The sequence below is a fragment of the Oncorhynchus mykiss genome, chromosome 3 (genome assembly GCF_057628025.1).
Source record: "Oncorhynchus mykiss isolate SJ-2025 chromosome 3, ASM5762802v1, whole genome shotgun sequence".
Lineage (NCBI taxonomy): Eukaryota > Metazoa > Chordata > Actinopteri > Salmoniformes > Salmonidae > Oncorhynchus > Oncorhynchus mykiss.
Window position 1 is genome coordinate 55845550 of NC_143024.1, and position 14730 is coordinate 55860279.

The 14730-nt window shown below is 41.8% G+C and overlaps 1 protein-coding gene across 6 annotated transcripts in view; it reads left to right on the top strand.

The window, feature by feature from the left end:
* Positions 1 to 14730, top strand: part of LOC110504116 (histone deacetylase 4) — a 254688-nt gene that overhangs the window by 171434 nt on the left and 68524 nt on the right. For all 6 annotated transcript variants that reach the window (XM_090229569.1, XM_090229570.1, XM_090229567.1 and 3 more), the window contains 3 exons: positions 3631 to 3781; positions 7722 to 7842; positions 12573 to 12691. In XM_090229569.1, coding sequence (XP_090085695.1) covers positions 3631 to 3781; positions 7722 to 7842; positions 12573 to 12691 — 391 coding nt within the window. The remainder of the gene's footprint in view (positions 1 to 3630; positions 3782 to 7721; positions 7843 to 12572; positions 12692 to 14730) is intronic.

Consider the following 14730-nt stretch of genomic DNA (forward strand, 5'->3'; position numbering starts at 1 on the left):
TAGCACTCACGTCTGTAGCCATGAAATGCTTTGAAAGGCTGGTCATGGCTCACATCAACACCATTATCCCTTGAAACCCTAGACCCACCCTAATGTGCATACCGCACCAAAAGATCCACAGATGATGCAATCTCTATTGCACGCCGCACTGCCTTTTCCCACCTGGACAAAATGAACACCTATTTGAGAAGTTGACTACAGCTCAGCGTTCAACACCATAGTGCCCTCACTAAGCTAAGGACCCTGGGACTTAACAGCTTCCTCTGCAACTGGATCCTAGACTTCCTGACGGGCCGCCCCCAGGTGGTAAGGGTAGGCAACAACACATCCGCCACGCTGATCCTCAACACCCCTCAGGGGTGCGTGCTCAGTCCCCTTCTGTACTCCCTGTTCACTCATACTGCACGGCCAGGCACGACTCCAACACCATCATAAAGTTTGCTGATGACACAACAGTGGTAGACCTCATCACCGACAATGATGAGACAGCCTATAGGGAGGAGGTCAGAGACCTGACCATGTGGTGCCAGGACAACAACCTCTCCCTCAATGTGATCAAGACAAAAGAGATGATTGTGGACTACAGGAAAAAGAGGACCGAGCACGCCCCCATTCTCATTGGCGGGGCTGTAGTAGAGCAGGTTGAGAGCTTCAAGTTCCTTGGCGTCCACATCAACAACAAACTAACATGGGCAAAGCACACCAAGACAGTCATGAAGAGGGCACTGCAAAATCTATTCCCCCTCGGGAGACTGAAAAGATTTGTCATGGGTCCTCAGATCCTCAAAAGATTTTACAGCTGCACCATCGAGAGCATCCTGACGGGTTGCATCACTGCCTGGTATGCTAACTGCTCGGCCTCCAACCGCAAGGCACTACAGAGGGTAGTGCATATGGCCCAGTACATCACCGGGGCCAAGCTTCCTGCCATCCAGGACCTCTATACCAGGCGGTGTCAGAGAAAGGCCCTAAATCATCAAAGCCTCCAGCCACCTTAGTCCTAGACTGTTCTCTCGGCTACCGCACGGTAAGCCATACCAGAGTGCCAAGTCTAGGTCCAAGAGGCTTCTTAACAGCTTCTACCCCCAAGCCATAAGACTCCTGAACAGCTAACCAAATGGCTACCTAGACTATTTGCAACCCCCCCCCCCCCCCCCCCCCCCCCCCCACTACGCTGCTGCTACTCTCTGTTATTGTCTATGCATAGCCACTTTAACAACCCTACCTGCATGAACATAATTATCTCAAATACCTCAACACTGGTGCCCCCGCACATTGACACATTGACTCTGCACCGGTGCCCAATGTGTGTAGCCCTAATATTGTTATTTACTGCTGCTTTTTAATGATTTGTTTTTCTTATCTCTTACTTTTTTAAACTCTTTATTTTTAGGTATTTTCTTAAAACTGCATCGTTGGTTAAGGGCTTGTAAGTAAGCATTTCACTGTAAGGTCGACACCTGTTGTATTCGGCGCATGTGACAAATACAATTTGATTTGAAATTGTGATGTAGAGGCACCTTCAGAAGGGAGGGGTTCGGTATGAAATACACTCCCTTCTAGATGTGGCTTACTATAAATGCAGGTGACAGCGCGCCTTATTTGGTAATGGTCTTGGTAAGTGAAGTGTGCCATGATGCTTCTCTGACTAGACAATTGACGTTACACAAAATTCAAAAGACAGTAAGGCACATTTCCGCATATGATGACATTTTTGCTTACCCTTTCATACCCATCTACAGTGTATGTGCTTTTACGAAGAAAATAAACATGTAGGCTATGAGGATTATGTTTTTATATTCGTAGCTACATCCATCGTAACAAGAAATACAGTATTTCTACATTGTAGAATAATAGTGAAGACATCAAACTATGAAATAACACACACGGAATCATATAGTAACCAAAAAAGTTTTAAACAAATCAAAATATATTTTTCTTTTAGATTCTTCAAAGTAGCCACCCTTTGCCTTGATGCCAGCTTTGCACACTCAGGCATTCTCTCAACTGGCTTCATCTGGAATGCTTTTCCAACAGTCTTGAAGGAGTTCCCACGTATGCTGAGCACTTGTTGGGGGCTTTTCCTTCACTCTGCTGTCCCACTCATCCCAAACCATCTCAATTGGGTTGAGGTTGGGTGATTGTGGAGGCCAGATCATCTGATACGGCACGCAGTCTCCTCTGAACAGTTGATGTTGAGATGTGTATTTTACTTGAACTCTGTGAAGCATTTATTTGGGCTGCAATTTCTGAGGCTGGTAACCCTAATGAAAGTATCCTCTGCAGCAGAGGGGTCTTCCTTTCCTGTGGCGGTCCTCATGAGAGCCAGTTTCATCATAGCGCTTGATGGATTTTGCGACTGCACTTGAAGAAACTTTCAAAGTTCTTGAAATGTTACTGATTTACTGACCTTCATGTCTTAAAGTAATGATGGACTGTCTTTTTTCCTTGCTTATTTGAGCTTGAAGAATATACAAATATATTTTGATTTTTGATTTGTTTAACGCTTTTTTGGTTACTACATGATTCCATATGTGTTATTTAATAGTTTTGATGTCTTCACTATTATTCTACAATGTAAAAAATAGTAAAAATAAAGAAAAGCCCTTGAATGAGTAGTGTCCAAACTTTTGACTAGTACTGTAGATGACAATGTTGGTAATGTCAACTCGTTTTTCCCCAGATCAGTGTGACCGATTGATGGTGCAGTCCACTAACAGTTAGCTCATAGTTCAATAGTTGTGAGTTCTAATCCCACATGGGGCACGATATCAATTTTTTTCACATCTTTGATTTACAATATTCATCCCATGCCCACACACGAATAATTCTGAAAAGTAAAAGCAGACATGTGACAGGGGTCATCCTGGATGTAGTTGTGGGCTTTATGCATTACCCAAGACCATTCTGTGAGTTCATTTGACCATTGGAAAAAGAGCTACTGCGCAAATACTGCATTGCGGGTTGGATTGAATTGAGCCCCTAAACTTCATTTTCAGGGGGATTATTTTTTACGCAACACTGCAATAAATTTGAGTCCACATAAAAAAAATATGAATGTTAGCCCCATGGAGTATTTGAACTTACACCGCAAGTGGCTATAGACTTCAGGGACTCTGCATCCTTGAACTGTGTTGCTTGTGATGCACCTCAACTAAGTTTACCCACCCCCAAATAAATATGTATGAACTATTCCCTCCACTCACAACTTCTCATCTGAATGCAATTTTTGGAAATTTGAGTGTTTCCCAGCTGATATGAAATCTGCAGGGGACACTTGCTGTTGAAATCTAGTGATATTGATGTCAGCCAGTGGTGTTAGATTTTTGCCATTGAAAGGAAGTGTGTCTGTGTGTGTGTGTGTGTGTTTAGAACCGTGTGTTTTTTGTTTATCTAGATGAGGTGATATCAGACAATGTGTGACCATGTCTCCCCCCTCTCTCCCTTCTGTCTCCCTCTTCTTCTCCCCCATGTCCCTTCATCCATCTCCATCTACCCCATCTCTCTCCCCAATCACTGTTCTCCTCCCTCTCCCCATTTCCTATGCACTACCAGATGCCCTGTAGCAGTGCCATCAGCAGGCAGTTGTATCAACATCGCAGTAAAGTTTGTAGTAACGTTGTGTTGCAGCACCAGCAGGACCTCCTGGCTCTGAAGCATCAGCAGGAGCTGCTGGAGCACCAGAGGAAGATGGAGAGACACCGCCAAGAGCAAGAGATAGAGAAACATCAGAGGGAGCAGAAACTCCTGCTGCTTAAGAACAAGGAGCGTTGCCAGGAGAGTGAGTGGCTCAGAATTACATCCTTTTTCTTTTTTTACTTTCTCCCCCCTTTTTTTCTCCCCAATTTTGTGGTATTCAGTTGGTAGTTACAGTCTTGTCCCATCGCTGCAACTCCCGTACGGACTCGGGAGAGGCGAAGGTCGAGAGCCGTGCGTCCTCCGCAATACAACACGGATGAAGCTGGGTAAAGGGCTTCAATGCTGAAATCCTAAAGTATCCTTTTAAGTGCCGTAGTAAATTGCCTCCAGTCTCATAAAAGTCAGCACGTAGGCCCCGAAATGTGATTTAAAATGTGTCTGTATTAGTAATCATCATGTGCCGTGTGTCCCGTCCCCCACGCTCGCTGCTTCACCGCTTGACATGTTAGTCACTTGTTGTCAGCTCTGTCTTATTCTCACTCATTGTGTTTCTTCTTGACACACACTTGTACAGACATATGCACACGCACACATACACGCACACACTTATTTTGCTCCCTTTTTACTCTTGCTCTTCTTTTTTTTCACTCTTTCCATTTTCTCTCTCTCCATCTCCCCGTGTGGAGGATCCCCTCTGGGAAGTGTTAACGGTGTGATGGCGAGGTGGTAATTGAAGAGAGAGCTGTGAGAGAACACACCTTGTGATACCTTGTTTAAAAAATAACAAACACACCAACACACTAAAAAAGCCCATTTAACTGCCACTGTCTCGGTGGAATTCCCATGAAAGCATGTATTTTTCCCTCTATGGAATCTCTGTGTGACTCTGCTCCAACAGATTACAGTTCTGGGCCCAGTTTGCCGATAGCGATGGAACTTAGGCTTACGAGTGTTTTAATGCTGCATATTTCCTTCGACGGCCGAAGATGTAACACGCGTTTCCCAATACACCATGCAGAGAGAATGGTCGGTCAGTGCGTCATTGGAACATGTGTCGATACTGATAGGATTTAAGGAAAGGGAGCGCTGCTCTCAGATCAGCTTTCTCTGTTAAAATCTTTCCTGAACATTAGAATTATTTCACCGTACTGACAAGGGATCAGCACCTGGAGAGATATTACCACATACGGCTGAAAATATTGAGGCGGCCTACTCTAATGAAATAAAAATGCATTAAATCACTAATTTGGCACATCATTGTGCACATGTTAGGCTGCACATCATTAAATATATTGAGACAAATTAAATAGAGTAGCCTACAAGTAGCAAAATATAACTAAATTGATTGTACATGAAATGTATTTGAATATGATTGAAAAAGGCCTACAGTGCCTTCAGAAATATGCATACCCCTTGAATGATTCTACATTTTGTTGGTATAGGCTGAATTCAAAATGGATCAAATACAAACAATTCTCACCCATCTAGAAAAATATTTTTTTAACATTTTTGCTTAATGTATTGAAAATTAAATACAGAAATACCTCATTTACATACGTATTCACACCCCTGAATACTTTGTAGAAGCACCTTTGGCAACGATTACAGCTGTGAGTCTTTCTGGTTAAGTCTCTTAGAGCTTTCCACACCTGGATCGTGCAACATTTGCCCATTATTCTTTTCAAAATTCTTTAAGCGCTGACAAATTGGTTGTTGAACTTTGCTGGACAACCATTTTCAGGTCTTGCCATAGATTTTCAAGTAAATTTGAGTCAAATCTGGAACACTTCATTAAAGGTATTGTTGGATATTATCATCCTAATCCTAATATTATTCATATATAATATAAGACAAGTACTGGAAGCAATAGAACACGATGACAATTCTGGGAAACCAGGCCTGGCAGTCATAGCAGACTTTGAAAAGGCCTTTGATAAAGTACGACTGGGATTTATATAAAAATGCCTGGACTATTTTAATTGTGGAGAATCTCTTAAAGGTGTAAAATAGTAAATAACGGCTACTTCTCAGAAAGTATTAAATTGTCAAGAGGAGTAAAACAAGGTTGTCCACTATCGGCATATATATTTATTATGGCAATCGAAATGCTATTCAAATCCGATCCAACTACAATATCCAGGGGTTAAAAAAACAAAGGTGTCATTGTACGCTGACGATTCATGTTTTCTTCTTTCAGTTATTTGAAAATTAAATAATATCCTAAATATAATTATTTTTATAACAAGCCATAGAAAGCTGGTTACAATTTCAGTTTAATCCACCAGAAAATACAGAACAAATATTACAACAAATATTAAACTCAAATATACTAATTGATATAAAAAATATATATTTATTATACATTTGAAATAATATACATATTTACAAGAAAATATATATGGGGGATTGGAAATAATGCAGACAATTACATTGATAGAAGCCACAATCTATCTACAATATTAAAGCTGATCTACTACCTAAAAAAACATACAACATAATAATTTAACTCGGCCACTCAGGAACATTCACTGTCTTTTAGTTTATTGTCCTGAAAGGTTAATCCATCTCCCAGTGACTGGTGGAAAGTAGACTGAACCAGAATTTCATCTAGGATTTTGACTTTTAACTCTGTTCCGGTTCTTTTTCATCCTGAAAAACTCCCCAATCCTTAACGATGACAAGCATACCCATAACATGACGCAGCACCAAACATAACACTTTATATTCTGGACAAAAAGTTAATTTCTTTGCCACATATTTTGCAGTAGTTAGTGCCTTATTGTAAACACAATGCATGTTTTGGAATATTTTATTCTGTACAGACTTCCTTCTTTTCACTTTGTCATTTAGGTTAGTATTGTGGAGTAACTACAATGTTGTTGAGCCATCATCAGTTTTCTCCTATCATAGCCATTACACGCTGTATCTATTTTGAAATCTCTGAGTGATTTTCTACCTACAGTGTGTGCACTAACTGGATGCATTGATACACCATCCAGTGTCCAGGTGCCCTTCTTTGCGAGGCATTGGACAACCTCCCTGGTCTTTGTGGTTGAATCTGTGTTTGAAAATCACTGCTCGACTGAGGGAACTTACATATAATTTGTATGTTTGGGTTACAGAGATGAGGTAATCGTTCAAAAATCATGTTAAACACTATTATTGCACACAAACGTTTACTCCTGAATTTATTAGGCTTGCCGTAGCAAAGGGGTTGAATACGTATTGACTCAAGACATTTCAGATTTTCATTAATCTGTAAAATATTTGAAAACATAATTCCTCTTTGACATTATGGGATATTGTGTATAGGCCAGAGACACACAGAAAAAACACAACAAAATGTGGAAAAAGTCAATGGGTGTGAATACTTTCTGAAGGCACTGTATAATATATTTTAATAATGCGTTTTCATTTGAAGCATAATTTTATACTTCACTTGTTTATATCAATTGCAAAGACATTGGCAGCTTTGTATTTTAGTCAACTTTGTTCGGAAGTTATCGGTGGACGGATAAACCATGTGATTTTATGTTGAGCGGCGATCTTCTGTGTATAAAGTGACGTGGGAAGGCAAAAAATGGTCTGACGATGCAGTTAGCTGTTCTTATGAGTGATCTGAGGCAGGCGTTAGAGCAAAAGCGTTTTCAAGTGATACGTTAATAATGATGGTTTCGGGAAACAGCTTGGAGATTTAATTATGCTCCTACGAAGGTTCTAAAGATGAACTTAGCCTTAAGATGCTTTTTGGGAAACCGGGCCCTGTTCAGTCACTCCTTCAGGCTGCATTCTATAGTAGTATTTCACTCAGAATGATTCCGTGTTGTTTCATTTCTGTTCCCCCATTGGATTCAGTTTAATATTACTTTTAAATTATATAGAAAGGCTATATTTTAACTGAATGTCATTGGGGCATGTAAAGATCTATATTCAAGTTTAATCCAACAGCAAGGAGGAACCACATCTGAAGCGGGAAACAGAATGATACGTGTTCCTCCAGGCTATTCTGAAGGTTGTATTTGTAGTACTTGTCCTGTCATTTTGTAGTCCCTAATCCTTGGCTTCTCGCTCATCTCTCCCAGGTGCGGTGGCCAGCACAGAGGTCAAGATGAGGCTGCAGGAATTTGTCCTGAACAAGAAGAAAGCCCTGGCCCAGCGCAGCCTCAACCACTGCATGTCTACTGACCCACGCTATTGGTACGGGTGAGTATCTTACCCACACCCCACACCCTTACTCTTACCCAACTATAGGTAAAGTTGAACTTACTTATGCTGGTGCAATGCGCCAAATAATGACATGTCAGAACTCTCTGTTCTTCATGGAAGCTGCATAGCTTCCTATTTTGTTGCCTTACAACCTGGATTTAAAATATATTTTTTTTTGGGGGGAGGGTTTGTATTATTTGATTTACACAACATAACTACCACTTTGAAGATGCAAAATATGTTTTATTGTAAAACAAACAAGAAATTAGACAAAAAACAGAACACTTGAGTGTGCATAACTATTCACCCCCCCAAAGTAAATACTTTGTAGAGACACATTTTGCAGCAATTACAGCTGCAAGTCTCTTGGGGTATGTCTCTGTAAGCTTGGCACATCTAGCCACTGGGATTTTTGCCCATTCTTCAAGGCAAAACTGCTCCAGCTCCTTCAAGTTGGATGGGTTCCGCTGGTGTGCAGCAATCTTTAAGTCATACCACAGATTCTCAATTGGATTGAGTTCTGGGCTTTGCCTAGGCCATTCCAAGACATTTAAATGTTTCGCCTTAAACCACTCAAGTGTTGTTTGAGCAGTATGCTTAGGGTCATTGTCCTGCTGGAAGGTAAACCTCAATCCCAGTCTCAAATCTCTGGAAGACTGAACAGGTTTCCCCTCAAGAATTTCCTGTATTTAGCGCCATCAATCATTCTGTCAATTCTGACCAGTTTCCCAGTCCCTGCTGATGAGAAACATCCCACAGTATGATGCTGCCACCACCATGCTTCACCAAGGGGATGATATTCTTGGGGTGATGTGAGGTGTTGGGTTTGTGCCAGACATGATGTTTTCCTTGATGGCCAAAAAGCTACATTTTAGTCTTATCTGACCAGAGTACCTTCTTCCATATGTTTGGGGAGTCTCCCACATGCCTTTTGGTGAACATCAAACGTGTTTGCTATTTTTTTCTTTAAGCAATGGGTTTTTTTCTGGCCACTCTTCCGTAATGCCCAGCTCTTTTGAGTGTACGGCTTAAAGTGGTCCTATGGACAGATACTCCAATCTCCGCTGTAGAGCTTTGCAGCTCCTTCAGGGTTATTTTTGGTCTCTTTGTTGCCTCTCTGATTAATGCCCTCCTTGTCTGGTCCGTGAGTTTCGGTGGGCGGCCCTCTCTTGGCAGGTTTGTTGTGGTGCCATATTCTTCCATTTTTTTGTATAATGGATTTAATTGTGCTCCATGGGAAGTTCAAAGTATAACCCAACCCTGATCTGTACTTCTCCACAAGTTTGTCCCTTGGTCCCTTGGTCTTCATGGTGCCGCTTAGTGGTGTTGCAGAATCTGGGGCCTTCAGAACAGAGATCATGTGACAGATCATGTAACACTTCGATTGCACACAGGTGGACTTTATTTAACTAATTCTATGAATTCTGAAGGGAATTGGTTGCACCAGATCTTATTTTGGGGCTTCATAGCAAAAGGGGTGAATACATATGCACGCACCACTTTTCAATTTTTGAAATATATATATATATATATATTTTTTAAATAAGTAATTTTTTTTCACTTCACCATTTTGGACTATTTTGTGTTTGTCCATTACATGAAATCCAAATAAAAATCAATTTATATTACAGGTTGTAATGCAACAAAATAGGAAAAACTCCAGGGAGTGGAATACTTTTGCAAGGCGCTGTAAGCAGTATAGTAATAGCTCCATCTCTCCTTCTGATACTAGGTAGAATTACCTCCATATTGCTTGCACCTTATGCAATCCACTCAGTTCTACACAAGTGTACATGGGTTAAAGGCTAAATCAGTGGTATTCAAAGTTGGCGTTACCCTAATGGGGCGTCAACATTTGTATTCATTTTTTATTCACTTTTTGGTGGAGGTGGGGGGGATAATTAAGATTACAAATTATTTTATGGGACAATATACAAACGTTTTTGAGAAAAGATAAATTAGAATACAAAAATATATATAGAGTAATTGTTTTTATTGGTTTATTTGCATTTTGATAAGAAAGGAAAAGGGCTATCTAGAGATGAAAATGTAATGAATTGAAGGTTATTGTTGATGTAAAAATAGACATTTATCGATTTTATTGGTGTGTTATTAGATTTGGGGTGGGAAAATTCTGGTGGAAAAAATGGGGTCCACGCTGAAAAATATTGAATACCAATGGGCTAAATGGTCTATTTATGATTGGGTCTCACTGTCTGTGCCTCAGATCGAATCTACTATGCAGGACCAGTCTCTCTCTCTCTACCTCTGCTCTCTCTCTTTCCCAATTTCTCTCCACCCCCCCCCCCCCCTCCACCCCTACCTCTCCATCCCCACTCTCCCCTCCTCTCTCTCTCTCTCTCTCTCTCTCTCTCTCTCTCTCTCTCCTCTCTCTCTGTTCTCTCTCTCACCTCTCCTCACGCAGACACGTAGCCCATCTCCTGGGACCTCTGCTGTCGCCTTCTGATATGGGGAAATGAGGAGGTGCACAGAAAGGGTTTTGAGAGGAACCACCCGATGAATATTAACATACTGGCACCACTCTTTATTTTTCTTGATTTCTTTCACTTTCGCTCTCTCTATCCTCTTTTCTTTCTTTCTTTCTTTCTTTCTTTCTTTCTTTCTTTCTTTCTTTCTTTCACTACAGTAGTAGTGATGGTTTAACCTGGAGTCCTTAATGGTGAAACTGCCACGTCCGTTTGGGATATTACAACAACAAAGAAGCTACTGCAAACAGCCAAATATGTACTGCCTTTTTTTTACCACGCTGCTTGACGCACCTTACCTCCGTTTCATCCACAAAACATAAACAATAACAAAGGTACATCTGACCTGACCTGTTCTGTTCACCGGACGTGCTACCTGTCCCAGACATGCTGTTTTCAACTCTCTAGAGACAGCAGACTCTGAATGATCGGCTATGAAAAGCCAACTGACATTTACTCCTGAAGTGCTGACCTGTTGCACCCTCTACAACCACTGTAATTATTATTATTTGACGCTGCTGGTCATCTATGAACATTTGAACATATTGGCCATGTTCTGTTATAATCTCCACCTGGCGCAGCCAGAAGAGGACTGGCCACCCCTCATAACTTGGTTCCTCTCTAGGTTTCTTCCTAGGTTCTGGCCTTTCTAGGGAGTTTTTCCTAGCCACTGTGCTTCTACACCTGTATTGCTTGCTGTTTGGGGTTTTAGGCTGGGTTTCTGTACAGCACTTTGAGATATCAGCTGATGTAAGAAGGGCTTTATAAATATATTTGATTGATTGATACTGGGGTGGACAGTGGCGCTGTTTCCCCTAATGCGGATTAAATCCTTAAGTCCTTGGAGAGAAGTTTAACTCCCCATTGGTGGTCTTCCTTGTCAAAGTTATTGAGCATTAGGGAGGCTGGGGCTAGTTATCTTGACAGTTTTACAGGAGTTATACTTAGTTTTGTTTACTCTTTACTTGTTTGTTTCCCCACCTCCCAAAAAAAGACCACTGACAGCAGCCACATAAAATGAGCACTCTAAGACAACATCGAACACCAGATATTTTATTCATCAAAACATGTATATATTCTGACAGCTACGGCAGCATTTTTATAATTGCCACATGAGCCAAAGACATGTCAGCCATGCAACCTAGACGGGCTCGCTGTGTAGAGGGTGGAGGGGAAAGCCAGACAGAACAATTCAATGGGCTGCGAAGATGACAGCTGACCTCAAATGGCCCCGGCCAGAGGAAACATCAATGATTTTCTCTCTTAGCTATTAACTGAGAAACATGAAGCCCTCATCATATTTTACTGTAACACAGTGGAACATAATAGCAGTTAAGGAAGACAGACACAGAGACAGACGGGTACACACTGTTCAATGGTAGCTGAGGATAGACGGATACGCAGTAACAGAGATAGGCAGACAGACAGACGCCTGTTTCTCCCTCACACTACTGAAGCCACATCAACTGGCACGCACCATTGCTACCCAGTCAGACAGAGTGGCATGGACAGACGGGCAACATCAGCAGATCGTTCGCACACCAGCAGGTCCTTGCAATAGTAGTAGCTTTTATGGCTCCATCAGATCTGTTCCCGCTCGTTGCCGTGTCAGAGCGAGTTTGTTTACAAACAGGGATTCGCACCCCTTCAGTCTGGGCATATGCATTGTAGGTAATCTGAGATGGCATGCAAAGTGTCGGGCCATAAATAAAAAAGGTCTGCCTGAGAGGAGGTTGTGTGTGGTGGGGAGTGAACTGTGTGTCCTGTGTTTGTGGTAACGCTCATGCGCCTGTGTGTGTGTGTGTGTGTGTGTGTGTGTGTGTGTGTGTGTGTGTGTGTGTGTGTGTGTGTGTGTGTGTGTGTGTGTGTGTGTGTGTGTGTGTGTGTGCGCGTGTCTGTTTGTATTTATTAGGGATCCCCATTAGCTGCAGCTAGTCTTCCTGGGGTCCAAACATAGTCAGATGTTTACACACACCTTAGCCAAATACATTTAAACTCAGTTTTTCACAATTCCTGATATTTAATCCAAGTCAAAATTCCCTGTTTTAGGTCAGTTAGGATCACCACTTCGTTTTAAGAATGTGAAATGTCAGAATAATAGTAGAGAGAATGATTTATTTCATATTTTATTTCTTTCATCACATTCCCTGTGGGTTCGAAGTTGCAAGTGAGGGCGACTTTTGCTCTCTTTGAAGGACCCAAATGAAATATTGTAAATGTGTATTTGTCTTCCCTATGTAGGAAGACCCAGCACAGCTCCCTGGACCATAGCTCCCCTCCCCAGACAGGGATGTCCACTTACAACCACGCCATCCTGGGGATGTACGACTCCAAAGACAACTTCCCTCTCCGCAAGACAGGTAGACCTCCTCCACCTTACCCCTGGACCCTAACCTCTAACCTCTTTTCACTTTGGAGTACACTATCAATGTGTGTTTTTGCTTTCCTTGACTGTGTTTGAAGCTCTGTTTGAAAGCTCTTCCCTTTCCAACTTCCTCTTTCCACATTAAAACGAATCGGAAAAGTTAGTTAGATTAAGTAAAAGTGAATAAGTGAATAGGTGTAAGCAATTTGGTGACAACTCCATTTGGCCTACTCCAACATATTGCCTCCACACATCCTGGCTTTTTCAGATCAGCAAGAGGAAATGGGGCCAAAGTATTGAGCCAAAACATTTAAAGTAGATTTAGCCAACTGTGTTACTTTGTGACAGTAGTCATGGGTGACACAACAGTTGCCACCAGTGATGCAGTGCGGGCCGATTTATCACCAGTTCCCAGCGGTCTTTGCTTCTGGATCATTAGCAGTGTCCGTGTGTAGAGCATTGTAGTGTTGGGGCAGATTAGAGATGATAGTGGGGTAGATTATCAACCCCAGTTACTACTATGATCCCTATCTTGACATTCAAGAGTTCCTTGTGACTGGTTAGTATAAGGAGAGTTTCTCAGCATTTCTGCTGCTTTCTCATTTACTTTCTTTATTTATAAGGGTTTCTGTTGTTAAGATTGTGTATTTTCTCCAAGAAATGTGGTTCAAGAGAGCAGCAAGGTTATACAAATCAATACCAACATGAGAACAGTGTTGACATGAGAAACATAAGAAAACAAACCAACTAAAATAAGCAGGCTGTCTATGAAACATACAGAGTCTGATATCAAGCAGTTCTGGTTGGAGAGTACCCATTTCAAATCCTTTGAGAAACTCTACTACCGCTGTGGGGGATAGGCAGTGAATATTCAGTTAGCGTCTGGGCTCGTTTGTACACGTCTGTCCCTGCTCATCCAGCTGGAGATCAACCTCAGTGTACTCTGGAGCACCGACAGCCCTGCCGCCTGTGGGGATGTGGACAGGAATGTGTTATCCCGGCGACGAGTGGGAATGTTATGACAGAAACAGGAGAGGGCCCAGGATTGAGCCTTGCTAGACACCTAAAGAGGAGGTGAAAAAAAATTTGAACAGACAGACTTGGGTCTGGAAATGTTTAAGATTTGCTACTGTATACCTTGTGCTGTTCACTCGGGGATAACTGCTGTACATCCACATTTCAAATACTTTATTTGAATCCACAAATAATTTGCAAAAGGATACAAATATTGAAAAGGTGATAGATGCTCTATAGTGCGATTTGTGCGTAGCACCTCAGCTCAGGTACCAGGCTTGTAATATAATTTTGTGTTAAAGGTATACATTAAAACTACCATATGCATACTCCCCCCCCCCCTCCTTCCTAATTAAAGTTAATCTCCTCATATCACTTCTCCACATTATAGTCAGGTTGTGCTTTACACTCCCTTCACAGACATTCCCATTCCACACTCTCCACACCGGGAAACCCCAGTCCACACCACCCCCTCATCTTTATTCTTTATCAGCTGTTTAGCCAAGCACTGAGACCTTATTGTCCTCACTGGGATCTGCATGTTTTTTTATCTGTATTCCACTGTTATTAAACCGCTCACGGGTGAAGACTGCAGTGCGTGTCATTTCCCCTTTTGCGGGCGCCACTTCTCTCTGCTCTGCCGGCGGATCCCATCACGGCAGGCATAACTGCGGTGGCTGCACATTTTAATACTGTCGCGAGGAGGCTTTGTCTGTCTTTAATGTCAGAAGGAAAATGTCACACTTCTCATCCGTGTCTCTTCCTCCGCTCCCTCGTATCATATCTCTAACATGGAACACGGGGATCTAAAATCCCCCCAATGTATTCTCAATGTCTTCACTTAGTGGTAGTGTAGGCAGTAATTGACAAGCAATGCCATTTCAACTGACTAGCTTTTGAGATATTCATTTTGTTACAGTAGATATTCAACAACAATATATTGGACATAAAAATGTGAATATTTTTACATTGATAACAAACAGCCATGTCTGTATATTGGAATAATAGTTACTCTGAAAC